The 23,001-nt window shown below is 47.3% G+C and overlaps 1 protein-coding gene across 1 annotated transcript in view; it reads left to right on the top strand.

The window, feature by feature from the left end:
* ADGRB1 (adhesion G protein-coupled receptor B1) overlaps positions 1-23,001 on the top strand; it is a 271,570-nt gene that overhangs the window by 84,605 nt on the left and 163,964 nt on the right. Inside the window, exons 4-7 of the mRNA XM_054018655.1 lie at positions 9,747-9,911; positions 11,781-11,945; positions 15,518-15,682; positions 20,129-20,293. Of these exons, the coding sequence (XP_053874630.1) occupies positions 9,747-9,911; positions 11,781-11,945; positions 15,518-15,682; positions 20,129-20,293 (660 nt within the window). The remainder of the gene's footprint in view (positions 1-9,746; positions 9,912-11,780; positions 11,946-15,517; positions 15,683-20,128; positions 20,294-23,001) is intronic.

Genomic DNA, 23,001 nt, shown 5'->3' with positions numbered 1-23,001 from the left:
TGGTAGCAGTGGAGATATCACAACATGTGGTGTCCTTCATCCAGTGCCCTAAGTGATTGATCTTGTATTTAGCTGTGACACTCTCAGTACCTTTCCTAGACCTGACGAAGAGCTCGGTGAAGCTCAGAAGCTCGTCTCTCTCACCAACGGACGTTGATCCACCCACCTTTTCTCTCCAAACCCTTAGCTAAGGCAGCAGGAATATCACATCACTCCTTTCTGCAGTGCAGCTGGACCTCACACCTGGCCCGGATGGCAGATCCGTTGCTAAACGCCAGGTGAAATGAGCCTCTCTTGGCAGCGTACAGCCGAGTGACAGACAAGGGGAGACGGGGAAGCAATGCGTGCAGAAGAGGGATGGATGGGGAGGGGAGTCGACAGCAGTGCTTGGCAAAATGAGTATGCAAAGAAATATATCCTCGTTAACCTGGGACGGGGAGCTGTGCTAGCAAGAAAAGGGCCAGATCCTCCACTGATGTAAATCAGCATAGCTCTGGAAAGTTCAGTGGCGCTTCGCTGATGCCGCTGAGGATCTGGCCACGCCGCTGGTGTGTTTAAACCTTGGTCACTACACAAGAGGAAGGACCAAATTCCAGCAGGTACCTGGCACTGTTCCTCCTGACGTGCTGCTTCCGAGCGGCCTTTGCCAGAGGCCGGTGGATGAATGAGGAAGAGGCGACAAGTGGGAAGATGTCAGATCTGCAGGAGTCACTCAGATATCGGGTAGGATCATAGGGAAGGAAGGAGAGCACTCTGCTGCTTGGATTCTGCAGAAGGCGGGAGGGTGAGGGAGACGCTGCAGGCACTAAACAGGAGCCTATAGCAGGTTGAATTTCCCTTCACGGCCCAGAACAGTTTCTCTCAAAGCCAGCAAGTCGCTGGAATTGATCCTGGATAGCAGCGTGAATCAACAGCGGAGCGGTGCCCAGTTCATTCCCTCCGCCTGCTGCATCTGCCATCGTGCCCTCACCACCCGGAGAGGTGGCCTCGCGCTGCCGGTGAGTCACCTCAGATAGTCCCTAGAGGCAGCAAGTGCAAATGCCCCATTGGGCCTTTTCCCTCCCCCTGTGCACATTGTCCCAGCAGCTCCCCTTGGACCAGTTTCTGATCTCAGTTACCTCCGTGTAAATCCAGACTAACTCTGTTCAAGTCAATGGACTTACTCCGGATTTACACCATCACCTCCGCAGAGCTACTCTGGATCCACACAGGTGTAAGTGAAGACAGAACTGATCGCCTGGGTTCAATTTGTCCCTGCTGTCCGTGGATTTATTTATAGCCGTGATGAATTTGGCTCTTAGTGCCTGATTCCGATCTGACATCTGCAGCTATGATTGCATGGCCATCCCTGGCATTCCTCCTGATTTGCACCTGTGTAAGTGAGACGTGAGTCAGGCCCTTTGTCGTTAACACCACCCTACCCTGCTGAGTGGAGAGAGGCTCATTGAAACAAGTGGGTCTGCCATCACAGACAGGCACCGAGAGCCTAGTTCCCCTTCCAGAACTTGGGGTGGGAGTGGGGGAGAGCCCCCCCCTAGTCTGAGCATGAACACTGACTTGGTTCTAGTAATAGAAAATTCATCATTAGTAAGAAAGGAGTCACTCATCATGTTGCTTGTAGCGATGGAGATGGGAAACACCTGGCCCTGGCCAGTCATCTTGTTTGTCCTCCTCGGCCAGTACAAGATTGTTCCCCACGGTATGTTCCCCGATGCGCTGGCCCAGTACCATTTCAGGTGACTCAAATGGTGAGCTGTTCCTATTAGATGTGATGGTTACAGTTGCTTGTGTTGCCCTGAACCCAGATATCATGGCCAAGTGATTACTACTTGCAAAACTAAACCTAGATTACTAAATCCACAGAGGCAAAGTCCAAGGGGATTCGGCATTTGAAGAGTGAAGGAAATGGCTGGTTGAAATGGATCTCAGTTCCCCAGGTTGCATTGGGAAAGCTCCCTCTCTAACAAGGAGAGAGATCGGTGGAGAGACCCACGTTTCCAAGGGTCAATTTTCTTTTTCTGAAACAAAATAAAAAAAAATAATTTCAAATCAAACAAAACATTTTGTTGTGAGACATTTGAGACGGTTGGTTTTGATTTCAACCATTTTTATTTAAATGTGAAAAAGTGAATGTCAAACCGAAAAGTTGTTTTGAATCCAAAATCCCAACTTTTGTAAGGATTTTTGCCAGTTTTTAAAAAGAGAACGCTGTTGAAATAGTTCAGGTTAGCTGAAACAGCGTTTTCTGTGGAAAGCAATTCTGATGAACCGTTTTCGAGCAGCCCTACCTACGGGGAACATAACCAGAGTCCAGCTAAGTAGGAGATTCGTTCAGCAGGGCTGGTGCAGTCACAGCACAGCGGGGGATCTCTCAGGCTTTAGCAAGCCAGAGCAATCTCAGCGACAGCCCGTGTTAATCTGACACAAGAGCGAAAGCTTTTCCACCGGGCGCTGGGGAGAGGTGAGCAGGCAGCCTTCATGTCCAACTTCACCTGCTGCGGCTTTACATTTGATTAGCCTGTTAAGATGCATAACAAGCATCTGCTGGACTCTCCAGTAACCAGACGGCAGCACCCCTATGACACAGTGAAATGGGAGAGAATTATTGTTCCCTGTAGACAGGAGCCCAGCAGTCCCTTGGCTTTGCCACTCACGGCACCATCCCTGTAACACGTGCTCACGCACACTGGGTTCTTGCCTTCACTTATCACCCAGGATGGTTTATATTTTTTTTTTTCAAATGAGGAACTCGGCAGTTGCCATGGAAAAATCCCAGCTCCAATCACCCTTTAACTTTGCATCTGTTCAGATCTGGATCTGAACTGTCAGGCCTGCTGGGAATATGCTGAAAGCAGCAAACCTGCAGGAGCAGGTGGGACAAGGTCACCTCTGTGATCCTGTGGGAAACGTGGAGACCTGGCTCTGTCGGATCTTGCAGTGCAAGGAGGGTAAAAGTCAGGGCGTGAGCCACTTTAACTGATGAGATACACAGCGTGAGCCTGGTCGCTCTGCTAGTTGGAACGTGGTGTGAAGTTAAGGATGCAAACCCTTGACAGCAGCCTTCCTCCACTGTCAAACTCGTGAGGCGGGCTGCTAATTTCTCTTCTTCCTTGGAGCACTGTAGCCAGCTGCCGGTGTGGTGACGCTGACAGTCTCTTGATCTGCACCTCTGCTAACTCCCTCCTCAGATAAGCATGTGCAGCTGTGAACGAAAAAGGAAGAGAGAAAGCAATTCCCCATAACCATCTGGGAAAAGGGCTGTCAGCAGTCTGCTGACTGCACCGGCGTTTCCAGGGCCCTGCCCATCTACAATGGAGATCGGAGCTGATTCGTTTGCAGCTTTCGCTTATTCTGCAAAACAAGGAGCTAGTCTGACAAAGCTACTTCCAGCCTGTAGGAAATTAATTAAGCTTCCTGGGCACACATGTGCACTCACATATTAATTGGATTTTTTTTTTTTAATTTGTTTGCCAAGACAAATTCCCATCACAATCAGCACCCGCGGCTAAGGCCGCAGCTGTGACTGTTTCTCATTGTTAAACCCAGCAAAGTGATGTCCTAGACTCCGGTTTATTCTGCCGCTGCAGGATACACATAACTCCCAGTGAAGTCAATGAGAGTCACTCCTATCCCATGGGCAGAGAACAGGACCAGGGGAAGGAGTCAGCAGGGTTTCCCATTTTTCTCCCCCTCCCACCTTTTTCCTTTCCCTTTGTCCATCTCCTATAAAATTGGGCTGGATGAAACAGAGGAGAGTATATATGGGGAACAGTATACTGTGCCCAGCTACCATACTGATGGGCATCCTGGAAGTAAATGGATGGATGGACGGGCCCTACACTGGCATAGATGATGGATGATGGATGAGCTAACCAGGACCGGATTTAGGGGCGGGCAACTCAGGCGACCACCTCGGGTGCCAGGGTTGGGGGGGTGCTGTTTTTGTTGTTAGCGACAAAAGGGAAATTAGAATATTTGAAGTGAAATGTTTCAGGTATTCCGTACGTGGCTTCATTTTTCATTAACCTCCTCGAATGTTCCGGACCTTTGTAGAATCTTGTGGAACCTTCCAGACTTTTTGAGAACGACATTTCCCTCAGCCATGTTTTCGTGGGTATATAAGGGGCGGGGTGCCGCCAGTCAGTCTTACATGTCAGGGGTAAGTCATGCATGCAAATTGTGCATCAAAGTCGTGAAATGGGCTACAAATGCAATACAAATAAGGTATTCAAAAGTTTAACAAACGGAGTGGCGGGCGGGGTGTGTGTGTGTGCCGAAGACGCTCCTTGCCTGGGGCCCCATTGGCCTGGCCTAACACCAGAGGTCTGCCCCTATCGCTGATTACTAGGATTGCTCATCATCAGCAATCATTGAGCCTAGTTTATCCCCTGGGTGTTGCGCTGGCATGGACAGATACCACCACTAACAGCAGGCATCACCACATTTTGAATCTCTTGACTGTGGTGAAAGTAGCAGTGGCACAGCCTTCCAGCGTACCATGAGCTGGTGCAGTTACAGGGCTTTCTGTCAGGATCCCAGGTCATAGGCCAGCAGATCTAGTGGTCGGAGCAGGAATCAGGATCAGGATACCAGAACAAAGGGTCAGAACCGGAGTCAGAGAAGACAGGAGCAGGGCTGGTTCAGAGGCCGTGGTGAGGCTACGGCAGGACTGGAGCCAGGGCAGGTGCAGGGCAGAGTTGAGGCTGGGTACAGGGCTTGGAGCGAGACAGGCACAAGGAGGCAGAGAATCCGCAAGCAGGTGCATGGAGCAGCCAGTCAGGTGCACCTGCTGCTTGGCTTAAGAGCTGGCCTGCAAACTTCCTCAGCCAATCAAGCATGGCGGTCCATGAGGCACAGCTCCGGGGCCTTACACCTGATGCTTTCCGAGCCCACTTGTCTGCTACAGACCCTACTGTGCTAAGCACCTTCATAGCGTGTGGGAGTCTGGCTGGCCCGCATTAAACCAGGCGTCCTGGTCTGTCATTGTGTGATAGCATTAATCTTTCTTCCATGCCAGCTCTCTCATAAGTACTTGTTACTTATACAGTAGCAGTTGACTTGGTGTTGTATCAGGTAGTTGCATTGGGTTGTGTCATCCCCACTGCTTCATGATGCAGGGGGCACAAAAGGAGTAGGAAATGAACCTGACTGCCCTGTGATTGTCAGAGGGAGGGGAAAGGCATCAGCATGGCATTGCCCTCTCACCTGAGCTTGTGGAAACTCCCAACGGGAAGAAAAACAGCTTCTGTATCTTAGTGCATCTACTTGGAGCAGCATGTCCTGGCCTTTTTTACATGGGAGAAGCAATGAGCTTCTAGCTCTGTGTGCTGCATAGAGTTCCAGGCAGGCTGTGTTCCCTGGTAAAGAAATGAAACAAAGCTGGAACTCAAGTTGTGTGTAAGTCTGCTTACTTGTGACTGTGCTTGTAGCTGTTTCCTTTAGGGTTAGGGGCCTAGGGTCCCGGTTAGGGCCTCCCCTCTAAGAAGGTCTGTGATTAACTATATTTTAACAGCAGGGGAACACAGGACCCTGTGTACTTACATGGATCATACTATGCTAAGACACCACTGTCACATCATGCTTACCATGGATTAAACTAGTTAGCAGTGACTGGTGAAGTAAAACCATTCTATACAGCACTGGTGCCTGGCAGAGGGACCTCTTGTTCTAAAAACAGTAGCGGAGTGTGTCTCTATTAAAATGACCCCCACCGCCCATGGGCGAAGTGGTGTAAACCCCAATTAGGGGACAGGCTTCTTTGGGCAGAATCTTGTCCTTAAACCTGAGAAGCACAAAACGTTCTATGGGCAAGATTTTTGTGATTGGCACCCTCGGGATGTGGATAAAGATCTCCTGTGGCTTCATGCCCAGGGGTTCTGAGCAGCTCCGTGGAACAGGTCCAGAGTGAGTGGAAACTTGTTGAATTCCCATTTTTCAGGGCTTGAGGCTTGGACAGGCATATTTCCCCAGGCAGCAGAGATAAAACATTTTTAAAAAACCTACTCTTTTGAATTAGAAAGTGGGGTCAGGGGAAATGCAAGAGCTGTGATGATAATTGCAAAAGGTCCCGCCAGATTTCCTTTCCCTTCTAATCATGGCTCTCTGTACTGTGAAAGGGAAAATGCCCAGAATAAGGAAGGGGGAAGAGAGGGAGGAGGTGAAACTTGGGCCGCAGAGGACATGAATTCCTCTAATAGTACCACGATGTACAGAAGGCAGCGTCCTACCTCTCATTTCAAAGTGGCTTTTTCAAATGTGCATCCGAGACAGCCGCCGGGATATGATTAGATTGCAGAGCGGACTATTAAATTTCCCATTCTCTATGCACTGTACAATTGACAGAGAGAACACATAAGTCTCACTGCGGGCTTTTCCCATGCCTCTCTCTTTGGAAATGACTTTCCAGCCTAGACAGGTAGTGTTTAAAGAGCCAGATAAGAGGGATGGCCTGCCTCTTGGTAACAGCGTAGGTGATGTACCAAAAGCATGAACCACTGCAGCACGTTTGAGGCAGAAGCAGATAAGTCCCGTCACCGTCTGCAGTTGAGAGGCCAGCTTTGCTGTGATCCCCCCCGCAAAAGAAGATGGCCCACACCCGACTTTCCCAGCCCTGCCAAGAAGGTCATTGTCTTTACACTCTTGGCTTGGTTGTCTGCTAAAAGACTGGTGCGGCGGAGGTGGGAATTGCTGGAGCGGGGTTAAAAAAAATCCGTGGTGGTTTTCTGAGCAGTGCAAATCATTAAGTGCACAATTAACGCCATGTGAGGGTATGTCTGCACGGCGAGTGAAAGGTGTGATTGTGTCCGGGGTAAGCACACGTGTGCTAGTTTAAATCTAGTGAGCACAGGTGATAATAGCAGTGCAGATGGGGTGGCGTGGCTTCTGCATGGGCTAACAACCAGAGTACCCTGGGTAGGTCCTCTGGTTGTTAGCCTGCGCTGAAACCTGGGCCACCACATCTATATGGCTATCGTTACCCGTGCTAGCTAGATTAAAGCTAGATCGGGTCTGACTACCCCTGCTACAGTTACACCTTCACTTGCAGTGTAGACGTACCTATAGAGGAAAGTCTGAAGGGAAGACTGGAAGCAGCAGTCTAAGAGCTGGAACAGAGCTTTCCCTGGATATTACACCAGTTGTTGGGCATCTTGTAGGAGACAAGGGTGCTGCTAAGGTGGTGGTGATGGAGACGGCCGCTCATGAGGAGTGGAACTCGCCGCTAGGGAACTGTAAGTCCAGTAATGCTGTATCTGTCTGACGGGGCTGTCAGAATGCCATCAGTTATCAAAGACCTAGCCCAGTTGTCATGACAATCCCGTCCTTTTGTACCGATCTCCCAGAAGATCCTCTACTTCAAAATCAGATGCTGGAGAGAGATGCTTTGCTGCTGTCTCAAGGTCTCTAGACAAGGACTGATTACTCTAGAAGCAGTGACTGAGACTAGCAATTCCTAGAGTTGGTCTAACAGCCACTGGTTGGATGGGTTAATCTCCAGATGCAAATCAACAGAACAAAGTGGTATTGATCATCTTTGGCTTAATGAACATGGTCAGTTGCGTCTAGTATTCTTCCTGTGTCCCCCATTCACACTGAGCAGGGGAGACAGGACTGTAAGCACCAAACCTCTCCTTTTCTTATCGTCTAATCTTGCGGGGGTGTATCTGTGCTGTGAATGGGCAGCCCACGGTGGTTGTTTTACAGCAGAGATGGACCTGAATTTGTAGAAGGTAAATATTTGTCCTAATCTCTCTCCTATTTAATTCTGCCATGCAATATCAGCCGGAGCAGGAGCCAGTGAGACGTCAAGCAAAGGAAATCAAGACAAGTCCAACCCTCTTTGTGGTTAAGACTCTCTGTAAACCTTCCCCTCCACAGGTCCTCATCCACTGGTCGCTCTTAAATCCAGAGTTACCAATGGCCTTTGTCATAAACATACAGCTAAGGGTAGCATAAAATCCCTCCTTTACCTGTAAGGGGTTAAGAAGCTCAAATAATCTGGTTGGCACCCGACCAAAAGGACCAATAAGAAAAGAAGATACCTTCAAATCTGGGAGGGGAGAGGTTTTGTTTGTGCTCTCTTTGTTGTTCCCTCTGTATAGAGAGGGAGACACCAAGCAGGTAACCCTGCTCCCACTGAAATAATACATCTAAGATTACAGAAATTGTAAGTAATAGCGAGGAAATGCATTAGATTATCTTTTGTTTTAGCTTGTGAATTTTCCCTATGCTAAGAGGGAGGTTTATTCCTGTTTTTGTAACTTTGAAGTTGAGCCTAGAGGGGAAATCCTCTGTGTTTTACATCTTTTTATTACCCTGTAAAGTTACCTTCCATCCTGATTTTACAGAGGTGCTTCTTTTACTTTTTTCTTTATAATAAAGTTCTGCTTTTAAGAACCTGATTGGTTTTTAGTGTCCTAAAACCCAAGGGTCTGGCCGGTGCTCACTTTGTTAACCTATTCAGTTGGTATATTATTCTCCAGCCTCCCCAGGAAAGGGGGTGAAGGGGCTTGGGGGGATATTTTGGGGAAATAGGAACTCCAAGTGGTCCTTTTCCTAAATCTTTGTCTAAATCACTTGGTGGTGGCAGCAATACTGTCCAAGGACAAGGAAAGGAATTTGTGCCTTGGGGAAGTTTTTAACCTAAGCTGGTAGAAATAAGCTTAGGGGGTCTTTCATGCGGGTCTCCACATCTGTACCCCAGAGTTCAGAGTGGGGAGGGAACCCTGACAGCCTTCACTTCATCCTTACAGTGGGACATCATTAAACATCAACTGTCCGAATAGCTTCAATCCTCAGAAGCAGTTGAAATATAAGCCAACACATACAGTGAATCAGAGAGATCAATAGTTCCTAGAATACCACTGGACAAATATACAGATACCGACTCCGATTGGTCCGATACGGTTTGTCACAATCCCTTGAAATCCCATGGCCCAGTTACCCTGCCAGTGTTTTGTACACAAAGCTCTCCGTGAGCAGTCAGTGGCTATCATAGTCTGGTGAGATAGCACTCAGAGCTTTTAGCTCTGAAAGGGAGATGCCGCAAGGGGCTTCTGCTAATTATCTCATGTCGCACTGGTAGGCGGTTGGTGATCTCCTGACCCTACAGTATGGAACTGCGAAGAGGGACATGTTGGTCATTCCTTATCTCCTCTCTTGGGTCAAAGGGTGCTGGAACTCTGCTCATTCTCTCTCTAATGTCCATCTCTATGGATTGTCCCTGCATATTATAGGTCCTGTAGGGTACGTTACAGGTGCGCCAGATGTCATTTTCAACACTCTATCTGAAATAAATGAGGTTTCGCTAAATGATTATTGTTTGGCTTCTAGCTATTGGGCTAGGTTCCCGTGGGTGTCGGAGGGTATCGAAGCCATGGGATACCCTCTTCCCTCCCTGCCCATGTCACCTACCGTGGGGTAGGTATTGAAAGGCGACGCAGGCATTTGGGCCACGCTCTTGGTATGTTCGGCCTTTGCTGCAGAGGGGCTGCTTGATGGTGGGCAGGGATTATAAGGAACAACTTGATGGGCAGCTTCAGTCAGTGTCCTCACCAGGCTCATCGACTGGTGCAGGCTGGCAGAGGCCAATGAGGAAGGGGATGGCTGGGGTGGGTTTTCTCTTGTTTTCCAAAGCATGCCGTCACCCCCACTGGACCCCCATCTCTGCCCTCCCTCACTATAACCGTAGGGGTTACCGCGCCCAGGTTCTGACGCCGTGGCCTCACCTTCTGCTCTGAACCTGACAGGTGACCCTGCAGCAGAGGAGTGGTCCCCGTGGAGCGTGTGTTCGACCACCTGCGGGGAGGGCTGGCAGACCAGGACCAGGTTCTGCGTGTCGTCTTCCTACAGCACGCAGTGCAGCGGCCCTCTCCGGGAGCAGAGACAGTGCAACAACTCCGCCGTCTGCCCAGGTGCGCCACCAACTCCACGGGCACAAACGGCGGGGAAGGAGGAGGCGCTCGGGATCTGGGCTCCCGACACTGCACTTACCAGATGTTCCCCGCATTACCAGGAACTGCTCTGCTGTCCAAATCCGAATGGCAAGGAGTGCTCCCCAGCTCAGGATCCAAGACCCTGAGTTCGCAGCCTGATGCAATTTCTGGCTCCCAAGCAGCCATGCTGCTCTCACGTAGCCAAGTCAGATTTCAGAAAGCAATTTATAATGGAGAAACCGCCGCTCTCCTGTGCTCACCCACTCCGCCTGCTCCCCTCTCCCCTGCTTCCCAGCATTGCCTTCTACTCATATCACACGGTCACAGCTGGTTTCTGTGGAAAGCCACCGAACCGTAGGCTTTAACGTGTTTCCTGGGGATGGTGGTTTATTCACCACTGGAAATTAACATATTCTTTCCCCATACGAGATAACCCACTGCTAGGGATATGTAACCCCATTCAGTTAAGAACCACGCAGAATCTTTGCTCAGGATTCTGAGGTTTGAAAAAGTGCACTTGCCTCTTTTTTTAGTATGATTGTGTTTGCAGTGGCCTCTGAACTTTCTTATTTGATCCAGAACTTGAGCTGGAGAGGATAAAAACTCACAGAGGAGGTTGGGACTGCTCTTAGGGCACTTGGAACCTAGATTCTATGGTGACAAGTGTACCATTCATACCTTGGCTAGATTAGATTATATTGCTCTACAACTGAGCAGACCTGGGAAGCCTAAAACTGTGCTATCCTGATTTATAACCCAAACGACTGCTAGGATAAACTTTCCCATTCCTGGATGCTGTCCAAACAGAACTGCTGTACTAGACCTGTGTGGAGGATGGAAAGTAAAGGGTTTCGAGATTTTGAAATCCGTCGTCATTCCTATTTGGAATGGAACCCAAAAATTGTCCATGAAAAAAAATTCTGAAAAAAAAAAAGTTTCGGATCTCTGAAAACATTTGGGTTCGATGTGACTTTTTAAAATGGTATATTATATTACCATTTTTTCAAAAACAGAAAGTCATTCCAAAGTGAAAAAATCGGAACGTTTCATTCAGAAAACTGAAATGGGATTGTTTGAACATTTTCAGAATTTGTTTTTTGTTCTCAAGCAAAATTGATCTGATTTTGCAAAGTGTTTTGGTTTCCATCGAGCTACGTTTTCCAATGGAAAATGGTTTTGTCGAAGTGTTTCTGATCAGCTCTATACTGCACCTTGTGATGGCTAATTCTAGCAGTTACCAGGGGTAACTAGTCAATGCTTGCACAGCCATAACAACATTGGAGCTTTGCAAGCCCATTTAGCTATTCCAAGTCTCTTTAGCGCTGCCTGTGATGGTGTCACTGTTGAATGATGCATTAGCACTTAGATGTCTGCCTCCTGACATTGCTGTGACTTTCTAAAAGGCTGATGCCTTGTGGAGGTTTGGAGATAAAAGAGAAAGCATTGGGTAAAGTAGCATTAGCAGCGGTGTTGCGTTTAGTGCCTTTGACATTGGAGCTGTCTAGATTTCATTAAGGTTTTCTCTTTCTGAAAGTGTATTTCTGCTGCTCAAAAAGGCCTTTCCCCCCCAGCACAAAAATGTGAAGAGGGAGGAGGGGTCAGTGAAAAGCGTCTCAGGATTTTTCACGTTTGTGAAACTAGTGAAGAGCCATTTGGTGGCAATTCATGAAATGTTCCATGCCTTTCTCCTCTGCACATTCCTGGCTGATTTGTTTTGGTCCTTCCCACGCTGGTTTCTAATGGGTTTCTTACTATGGGCAAGATATCATGTTCCATGTAATTCCATGATTCTCTAGCTATGTAAGACTCCCTGGGACGGGATGTTTATTCCCTCTGCTTTGATTGCAGTGCACGGCACTTGGGACGAGTGGTCTCCGTGGAGTCTGTGCTCCTCAACGTGTGGGCGGGGGTACAGGGATCGAACCCGCACCTGCAAACCCCCTCAGTTTGGTGGAAACCCCTGCGAGGGACCTGAAAAACAAACTAAGTTCTGCAACATTGCACTTTGCCCAGGTAAGGCGATAAAAAACAGAGCATTCCCTCCAGCGGCTCTCAGCCCCGTTCCTGGTGGACAGCTCTCTACATCACCCAAAACCAGCAACACGTTTGGCAGTAACTGGGTCCATACTTGGCCCTATCAGCAGAGAGGGCGTGCAGATTAAGCTACCCTAGAAGTAGGTCTATTAGGGCAGGTCTGAAGGATAATGGAGGGCAGTGGAGAGAAAGCTTGTATTGCTGTTGCTTCTCCTGCTATCTAGAGGACTTTGGTTTCCAGAGATGTCCATCTGGAAACGTGTCCAGCACCAACTGCAATCTTAGAGTCAGAACTCCCATTCTCAGTAAGTAACCTGGGGCACACAACATGAAATAGAACAGGGTTGGTTCTAGTGTCGTACTGCTGAGATTCTGTTATCCTCTAATATGCTATTCCACATAGTAAGTTGGGAGCTACTTTGCCAGGTTAGCATTTGAACTGTGAGGAACTTAGCACCTTTTCAGGGGCTCATGTGAATGCCCCCCATCACCTTCCAGATGTTACTTCTCAAAGATTTGCACTCTGCTGAGTTTTGCTTTGAGTTTAAAGTTGGAATGAACCCAAACCTCCAAGCGAATCTCAAAGAAGTGGCTGTTTGTTTGTTTTTGCTCATATAAAAATAGTTGCACGTGGTTCAGCTTCCATTCTCAAAACCATAACTCATCCCCGCGTGTGTCTCAAAACATAGCCCATGTTAGCTTAGAGGTTTGCAATGTCCTGAGGAAGCTTTTGAGTAACATGGTCCAAATGTTCGATCTGTAACCAACCCTCCCAAAATAGGGCTGGCTGAAATGTTTCAAATTGTGACAGACGTTATCTTCAAAATTTAATATTTCCCTGGGTGGGAGGGAAATGTATGTGTGTGTGTGAGAATTTTGTGAAATTTCTCCTCACATTTGCTGTCACCTCTACCCATTTTGCTACCCAGTTCCCAAATCAGGTAACTATCCCTTGATTTCTGCCTTTGCTCCTAAAATCTCTGCTTGGAATTAGAACTTCGCAGAGACCAAGTTGGCTCTCCCATAAAGAGACAAACTGAGGAGGTCAGAGGGTGATAAAGCGTATCCCTAGTTAACATTGATACATAATTAATGGCTCTGACAAAAATAAATACATAGACTCTTGCAAATAAAATAGCAATGCAAATAAAGGCAGCCCAATTGAAATCTCTCAGTTTTAATTAATCCACAAAGGTAATCATCGGCTTTTCTGTGCCAAATGAGTGCTGCATTGGAGGACTCGTTGAAACACAACAATGGGAGCTATTCAGTGCTTTATACACTCGACAGTCATATCAGTTATTACTGCCCTACTCCGAGGATTCATTACTGCACATGGTGACAATGCTCCGCTAATGGGACAATGACACTTTATTCTGTGGGGTCGGTGGCACAGAGTGAACCCGGCGCCACTTTGGAAGGAGAGGAGAGGATGAGCAAATTGTCTCCATAGACTCTAGAAGATGAACTTCTGATGAACTACACTGTTATTTGCTTTTCATAAGCTCTTGCTGTTTGTGGTCTAGGCTGCCAGCTCGCGAGCACGCTCAGCTCCCAGTGATGTCAATGGGAATGAAGGCTTCTCAGCACCGTACAGGATTGGGGCCCTTTATGACTGGAGCTATGAGTAGAGATGTACCCTGGAACCACAGTCAGCTTCGCTGGCTTAATTTCCTAAACTTCCGAAAATACAATACATGAATAATCCAAACACTTGATCGTCCCGTCTCTACATAATATGACCTTTCCCCTCTCCCCCGATTTCACGGGTAGATGCCAAAGGCAGATCCCGATAGATGTGTTCCCAGTTTATATCCCCTACACCAAAAATGCTGCGTTCCTCTGTGACAATAGCCCCTAGCCTTGCAGTGTGCAGTAGTGGTACTACAGCACATGGGGCTATTGTGGTAACTGCTGCAATATATTTCTTATATGGGCTAAGAGACCTGGGACCAGATCCTCCGCAGGTGTGAATCTTAGCTCTGTTGAGTTAGGAACAGCTCCACAATTATTATTACTATTATTGGGCCACCTGGGAGGAATTGCCTCATTGACTCCAGTGGGGTTTGCAGATGGTGAGCATCTCTTAGCATTCACCCCTTTGGTATTAATATGCACTTATATAATGCCATGAATATAGGTGTGTCAAAGCCTTTATTCTGGAGCGGCTAAAGCCGGGTCCCTAAATCCATAAATAGCTACTGAACTAAGTTGCCTGATGTTCCGATCTGCTGCGCCTTGCAACTCCCATCGACTTTAAAATTGTAAATTTTGGCTATGATACATTTTCTTTCATGTGCACAAACAAAAAGCAATGAGACCCTGAGACTAATTTGGTGCCTTTTGAGAGCTTGTAAATTACAAAAAGAACCAGATGTCGAATAGTTTTTGAAAAATCAATTTGCGTCTGGGACTGATGAGCCAAAGAGAAAGAGTTTTTATTTGTCAGAGAGCTGAAATCTCCAAGAAATGGGGTTCAGAAGAGAATAAAAACCTTAATAATAGGGATACCACTGGGCCTTGCTTCTCATCCAGAGAGATAATAACCGCCATTGCTAATGAGGTAAATCGGGAATGGTAGAAAGGTTAGATGAAATATCTGTTGATTGGGGCTAATTAGAGTGGGTCTGCCAGTCTAGAGAATGCTTTAAAATATATCATGCTAATAAAATCCATTCATGTTTCATTCCTATCCTGTGCTTTTAGTAATTTTCCTTTGCTGGTTTTTTTGCTAATTAATTATCCAAGATGTTTCTGTTCAGAGACACACGAAGCCTGTCAATGTTAATTCAGCAACAAGAGAAGTGCATTGATATATACGTACACACATACTCACAGATCTTTATTAAATTCCACTCATGCTATAGGGTATGTCCTGATACACGGAGTGAATTCCATTGAATAATAGTGAGTTCCTGTAAAAAGATTCTTTCTGAAAGACAGATGGAGTTTTAAGGTTGATCCATCCATCTTTCTTTCCTTCCACACATGCCACTTTGAACTAGATCTGGTCAAAATTTTTCTAAATTTTCCATTTTTCCATTGGAACATGCTGATTTGGCAAAATTGAAATCTTCCACAGGAACATATTGATTTCGATGAAATGTTTTGATGAAAAATGATCAGAAGAATTTAACACAATTGGGTCAAAATATCTGTGCGTTTTTTTACTTTATCATTTTGATGGTTATGTTATATTTATATTATCATTTATAATATTACTATGAAGGTCAAAAAGTTTGGATTATTATATGCCCTGTTATAATATCACATCATGTCTTGTGATACTGTAATAGTCTATATTCCTAAGGTTCCAGACGAATTGCTATTGCAATCCTTGGTTGGGCAGAGTTGAGCTCTCCTTCCCTGGGGTGCCTGTCTACATCTCTTTGTCAGTCCAGGCAGGATGGCTCTGTCTGTTTGGCACACTGTATTGTGTCCAGCGCAACAGGACCTTGGCTTCACTGGCCTGGTCTTGCGGAACAGGCCTCATTCCTGGTGAAAGGGATTTTCACATTCTCTTTCTCTTTTTCTTCCTTTGGGCCACTCAGTGGATGGGAACTGGAATGAGTGGTCGAGCTGGAGTTCCTGTTCTACGACCTGCTCCAATGGTACCCAGCAGCGGACCCGGGAGTGCAACGGACCATCCTATGGGGGAGCAGAGTGCCAGGGGCACTGGGTGGAGACCAGAGATTGCTTCCTAAGGCAGTGTCCAGGTCAGTGGCAAATGGGTTACTGTGTATTGAGGATCCTCCCCCAACACTCTACAGTTGCACAGAGACTATGACAAATGCCCCTTTATTTCCTTTGAGGAAAAACAGCACAGTTTTCCCCATTGGTCCATCTATCATTACCAGTGGTCCATCTACTCCAGTACCCTATCAGGACCAGATACTCCAGTGGAAGGTGCAAGAAACCCTATAGTGGACAATAGTAGAATAACGTGAGCACTGGGAAAGCATTTTCCTAACCTCAGGTCAGTGGTTGCCATATGACATGAAGAATGATGGTGTATATCTCCCATAATTGTTTGATCTTATCTCATGCAGCTGTGGATGTCTGTATTATTCATATAATTTTCTAATCCTTTCTGGAATACTGCTAAGCAGTTGGCCTCAATAACATCTTGTGTCAAGCAGTTCCACAGGTTAATTAAGGGCTGTTTAAACCAATATTTCCAATTGATTGCCTTTCAGTTTCACTGATCTCCCCTTATTCTAACATTAAGAAGAAGGGTAGCTAAGGAGACTCTGATTATTGTCTTTGAGTTGTGAACTTCTCATTTATCTCCTGTCGAAATAATATAGTCATCAGGTAACGTTTTCAAAAGTACCTAAGTCCCATTTCTCACATGACTTAGGAACTGAAATCTCATTGAAAGTCAATGGTACTTAGACTCCAAAGTGACTTAGGTGCTTTTGAAAAAATTACCCTCTTATCCATTAAATCTCTTCTATGGAATTCTTTCCATGTCTCTATGGTATTTTCACACTCCTATTATATGTTAGTTGTTTCCTCATCCAATGTATGGTTGAAACTGACAGTATTTACACGTTTGAACCTTCACCGTGAGTAGGCTGTGAGGCTGGTTGGGGAGCAAGATCCGGGGCGCCTAGGTCGTTGTGACCAGCCCTTCCTGGTTAGGTATAACCACCCTGACTTTATGTCATGGGGGACAGGTCCTAGGACAGGCCATTTCAGAAAGGAAAATAAACCAGAATGGAAGCACGTGTTGGAGAAGCCTGATACCAGTGGGTCTCAGTCATCTGCCTTATCCTGGCTCTCTGGAGTCAGCTGTTTTCAGCCTGGGTGCACTTTACCGCTCTCTGAGGGAATGAGCTTTGTGCAGGCAACTAAGCAGGGCTTGTGGATGGCAGAGAACATAAGAGCATAAGAACGGCCATACTGGGTCAGACCAAAGGTCCATCTAGCCCAGTATCCTGTCTGCTGACAGTGGCCAATGCCAGGTGCCCCAGAGGGAATGAACAGAACAGGGAATCATTGAGTGATCCATCCCGGGTCACCCATTCCCAGCTTCTGGCAAAAGAGAATTCAGCTGCCTGGCTTCCACATCACTAAAGGTTCAAAGTCACCCTTTAGATAGGTGGGGGTAACTTAGGGCTTTGCAGTGGTGCTGTTCCACAGAGAATATCAGAAGGCCCATGGAGGACTACTTTCTCTAGCAGCAGAACACCACACTCACAAAGCAGTGCTTAGACAGGGCATTGGCCTTTCCTACACTGAGACCAATAGGCTCTGCTATTTAGGCCTCATCTTTTTTTAGTCACTGAGCTTCTGTTCTCATAGTTGTTGCCTGGTTTTGAGGGTCGTGGGGGACATGGCCCAAACTGCAGGTGCAGTTGACATCGGTGTAGAAAGGGCTAGAGGTTGCGGCACACCATATGTTTTGTGATAATGGTGTCCTTTCACAGCTAGGGAAAGAAGAAAAGTAGTCCCTCCCCTCCCAGTATCCTGTTAAAATAGGCATCATAAGTGATTTGCTAAAATGTGATTAGAATTAGGAATCAGGACTCCGGGGTCCTAGCTCTCGTTCTGTTACTGAGCTGCGGCATGGCCGCAGACAACGCACTATTCCCCATCTGTGACATGAAGAGGAGGTTTCACAGACGTGTTGGGAGGATTCATTAGCAGTTGTACAGTGCTTTGAAGATGTTAAATGCCATTATTAATAGTAAGAAGTGAGCTACGAAGCAGCATGTCCATAGAGGGTGCAGAGGCACTCAGAGAAGTTACAATGGAACTAGACAACCTTACAGTTCATTTCTCAGAGCGCTTGCAAATCCCATTTCCAAGGCATATGAAACAACCATACGTATTGAGAAAAGACAGTTAAACTTACATGTGAGGCCCAGAATGTAAAAACAGGTGACTTGTTCCAAGAAGGAGTTTGGCCAATTTAAGTTCTTGGGGGCTTATGCTGCACTTACATGGTGCATGGGCCTTGAAGTAGCTTCTTGCACAAGAGTGAATTTCACTCAAAAGGAAGCCCAAAGTGGGCAATAACACAACATCTATAGGAAGGCTTCTTGGCTGTATCTGCTTCTCTAAATATGCTTTGTTGGTACCTCCTCACCTCCTAAGCTGAAGAAGGGAATCTTTGCCTTTCTGCTTGTGAAATGCTCATTGTACTGCACTGAAACGGTAGACTTTGGTTATTAAATGTTAATATAAGTGCATGCAGTGCTGTGGTAGCTGTATTGGCCCCAGGGTATGAGAGAGACAAGAGGGATGAGGTAAGGTGTTTTATTGGACCAACTTCTGTTGGTGAAAAACAGAAGAGTCAAGGTTTCGAGCTTACACAGAGGTCTTGTATGGGCTGCTCTCTTTCGCCAACAGAAGCTGGCTCCATAAAAGATATTACCTCACCCACCTTGTCTCTCTAATATAAATTAGCGAGACATTTATATGGGTCCCTGTCTATATTCAGACCTTCCACAGTCAGACCCCAAAATCTTAGGCCAGAGTGAGATGAGTCAGGAGGCCTGGATGTCTCAGATGACTGGAAATAAAAACATAAGGACAGCCGCACTGGGTCAGACCAATGGTCCATCTACCCCAGTATCCTGTCTTCCGACAGTGGCCGGTGATAGATGCTTCAGAGAGAATGAACAGAACAGAGCAATTTATCAAATGATCCATCCCATGTCATTCAGTCTCAGCTTCTGGCAGTCAGAGGCTTTAGGGTACCCAGAGCATGTGGTTGTGTCTCTGACCATCTTGGCCAATAGCCACTGATGGACCTATCCTCCATGAACTTATCTTATTCTTTTTTGAACCCAGTTATCCTTTTGGCCTTCACAACATCCCCTGGCAAAGAGTTCCACAGCTTGACTGTGCGTTGTGTGAAGAAGTACTTCCTTCTGTTTGTTTTAAACCTGCTGCCTATTAATGTCATCGGGTGACCCTGATTCCTGTGTTACCTAAAGGAGTAAATAACGCTTCTCTATTCGCTGTCTCTACATCATTCATGATTTTATTGACTTCTATCATATCCCCTCTTCGTCGTCTCTTTTCCAATCTGAACAGTCCCAGTCTTTTTACTTTCTCCTCCTACGGAAGCTGTTCCATACCCTAAATCATGTTTGTTGCCCTTCTCTGTACTTTTTCCACTTCTCATATATCTTTTTTTTTTGTGATGGGTCAGCCAGGCCTGCCCGCAGTATTTAAGACGTGGGCGCACCTTGGCTTTAGATAGTGGCATTATGATATTTTCTGTCTTATTATCTATCCCTTTCCTAACGGTTCCTAACATGCTGTTAGCTTTTTTGACTGCCGCTTCACATTGAACAGATGAAAAATGGGCTAGGGGGTCAGCAGCCCAGGTTCAGAAGTGAATGAATGCTGCTCTTTGGTAGTTGATTTGAACTGAGCTGATGGCCTGAGCCTGGTTCCTACCAGACAAGTGTCTGTAGGGAGACACCTGAATGTCACCCTTAGCAGCAGTTTTAGGAGAGAATCCAAGGAGTCATTGGGCCATGAAGACTGAACTGTCCTAGGGTCCTTCCAGGCTGGGGTTGAGGTGGGGAGGGGAGACATAAGGAGAAGCTTGCACTGGAGCAGAACATGTTGTACTGTTTACTCTGGGCATAAGCCTACGATTTCAGGGTATGTCTAGATGGAGAGTTCGTGCACAGCAAGCCGGGGTGCAAATGTACAGTGCACGAATGTGGCGCATGTTAACTGGCAGTGTGGCCCCTGCTACCATGCACGAAAAATTCCTCAGGATGCTTTGACGTACTCCTGCTTCAAACAGCAATAGGCCAAAGTGCACCAGGGAACTTGAAGCGCACTGTAGCCGGGTCCGCGCAGCCAGGGAGCGCGCAGCGCACTAGTACACGGTCGATTTACATTCCAGCTTGTTCCATTCTAACGTTCTGTTTCGAAAAGCCCCCAGTCTGCAGGGTTCAAACTTCTTCCACCACAACTAAAATCATTTCAAAGCAATCGAGATACAGACTGTTAGATCACTCCCATGCACCCTCTCCTCCTCCTTTTAACTAGTGTTAGAGCCTTTTCCAGGCCGGGAGCCGTCACCTAACATCCCGCTGTATTGCTGCAAACTGCATGTCCAATGTTTACCTTGAGGCCGAGCTGCCTTGTGTTGCTCAGGAACTTTTCTTTCTTCGTTTGCTCTCTTGCAGTGGACGGAAAGTGGCAGGCGTGGGGGCCGTGGGGGAGCTGTACGACCTCATGCGGGGGCGGGACGCAGAGACGCGACCGTGTGTGCTACGGCCCCTTCTTCGGAGGAGACTCTTGTCAGGGGCCCAAGGAGGAGTATAAACAGTGTAATGACAAGAAGTGTCCCGGTACGTATCTCACACTCTTCCTGCTTTCTGTTCAGACCGGTAACAGAGACTGTGGGGAAGGGCTGCTGCTTGTATGAGTCAGAGTTTAATACCAGGAGAGACCTCTGTTCCAGCCTTCTGCATAACACAGGCCTGCTGGTGGGGCTTGGTCCAACACCTATCCAAGCCAATCATGGGGGTCTCCCTGATTTCAACGGGTACGATTGGGCCTTCCGTGGGTGGATGGATATGCTCAGTGCTTCTTGACTGGTATGTGGTTGGAGACAGGCAGCTGATGATTTATAAAGAGGCAAAGAACTGGTGTGTGCGTACCCAGCAAAAGCAGTACTGGAGCATCCCCGATGCTCTGTCATGTTCACACTACCCCCACTGGGCCACTAGGCACTGGAGTACCCACCTGCCATTGCAGAGCAGTGTTAGACAGCACAGTGCTGGCCGAGCCTCTCTGAGTCCTGCCTAACCTATAGCTCCCGCTGCAGGGAGAAGAACCTGCTGCAAATTATGGGGCTGAAAACCCTTAGTGAGGTCAGGGCTGTAGAGTTTTGCAGGGCAGACAAAACCTGGGTTTCTAATGTGAAACACAAGCAGAAGCAAATAGCTAAAGGGCTCAAAAGCAATGTTTATTTTCCTTTGCAAGCCACTTTTAGAGCCCCTTCTGGGGAAATCTCTGGTTGAAACTCCCTGGCCTGTGTTACACAGGAGGTCAGACTAGAGAGTCGCGTTGGTTCCTTTTGGTACGATACAGAGTTTTTAATAGTGAAGGAATTTGATGCTCTGAACAGATTACCAAGGGGTGTGGTGATTTCTCCCTCACTGGAGTCTTTAACTCAAGACTGGGTGTCTCTTGAAAAGACACACTCTAGCCGAAGCAAAAGCTACTGGGCTGGATGCAGGGATCACTGGGGAGGTGCGATGGCCTATGTGATACAGGAGGTCAGACCAGATGACCACAAAGGTCTCTGTGAATCGAAGGGGAAAAGACCCAAACGGTAGCATGAAGGTGTCACCTAACTTCAGCTATTGGTCCTGCCCCCCCGGATTCTCTTATAATTCAGCCAACAGCATTCCCTGACCATAGGAAACATTTGGGTCAGATCCTCAGCGTCACGGACTTTACCTTTGATTTATGCTGGGTGAGGATCTGGAGCAAACCAAGACATTTTGTTAATTTTGGTAGGGGCTTGGAGCTGTGCTATCATATACAAAAGGAGGCACATCTCAGCAGTGCAGGTGTTTCACATCAAAGGAGCTTGTTGTAATTGTTTTTTGGAGGGAGGGGGTGGTGCAGGCAGGAGGGAGGGCAAGGGGGACTCTGCAAGTCAGTGGCTACAAATAAACCTCCTTGATTTGTTCTCAAGGAAATCTCAAACACCAACATGATTTGGTTTTAACAGAAGGATTGAGTTTAATTGGATTCGATATTAAAATCTCCCAGTGCAGCTCACTTCCTAGAGTAAAAAGGATTGTGTTACAAAGCGATATTAAAAATGACAGCGATTAGCTGATTCCCTCCTGGCCCGGGAATCACTCCTACGTTTGTAGGTAAGACAATGCCAGGCAGTACCAGGCCTTTCTAAGGAGCATCCCTGATGCACGGCATCACGTAGCACTTCCTGGAAAGGGCAGTCACCAGTGGGAGTGAATGGAAAGGGTTGGAGGGTTGGCATTAGGGAGAGAGAGTGAGGGGGTTGGAGTGGGGGAGCCATTCTCCTTAACCCTTCCCCGTCCTCTTCCCCCTTGCTCCCGCAGCTCAGTCACTTTGCAACAAAGAATGCTAGCAGCTCTCCATCATTCTCCTTTGAAACACCAAGGGAAGCAGAGCGGCGTGATGGGTTTGTGGCTAAGGCACTAGGCTGGGACTCAGGAGATCTGGGCTCAGATTCACAGCTCTGCCACTTTGTAATGTGGGCAAGTCACCTAATCTCTCTGTGCTTCAGGCACTCTTCAGTAAAACAGGGCCAGTAATACACCCTTCTCCCCACCCACCCCGCTATCTGTCTTGTGTATGTAGATTGTAAGTTCTGTGGGGCAGAGACTATTTCTATTAGAGTCTGTTTCTTGTTGTGCCTAGCACAATGCAGGCCTGATCTCAGTGGGGGCCTTCAGGTGCCACTGGAATACCTGTGACAGTAACAGTAGACAATTAAAAGGAATGGGATGAGAGCTCTTTATGAACGAATATCCTGGCTAGTGGTTGGTCGTGGTCTTCCAGGAAGGGGAGTGGGGAGCTGTGTTTCAAATACAGATGGATTTGGATGTAGACTCCATTCTGAACTGGGTACATGTGGATCACTCTTCCTGTCTGGGGCCTTTATAGACATAGGGGTTACCCACAAGATCTGGATCCAAGCCGCCCCACGCTCAGAGATTTGTCAGATACAGAATTCTGGCTCCAGCCCCGTCTTTAAATTCACAGCCCTGCCTCCCACCCAGAGGCATCTTGCAGTCAGTTCCAAAGCAGCACATGGGGAGATGGACACACACAACCCAGACATGGAGCCCCGAGATATTCCATTCCATACCCCCAATCATGCCCTATGTATGACTTGCGAGCGCTCCCCGTGCTGAAGATGCACTTGGGGGCTGCAGGCTGGGCATGTGCCACTAACTCCCCAGAGCTCACAGTAAAACGCAGGACCTAGGAAATTTATTTATTTCAGTCATCTGCAGCTACTGCCACCCTCCCCTGCAGCTTGGCTGATTGTGTC

The sequence above is a fragment of the Malaclemys terrapin genome, chromosome 2, assembly GCF_027887155.1.
Source record: "Malaclemys terrapin pileata isolate rMalTer1 chromosome 2, rMalTer1.hap1, whole genome shotgun sequence".
Taxonomy (NCBI): Eukaryota; Metazoa; Chordata; order Testudines; family Emydidae; genus Malaclemys; species Malaclemys terrapin.
Note: the sequence above shows the minus strand (reverse complement) of the source record. Positions and strands in the feature narration are given on the sequence as shown.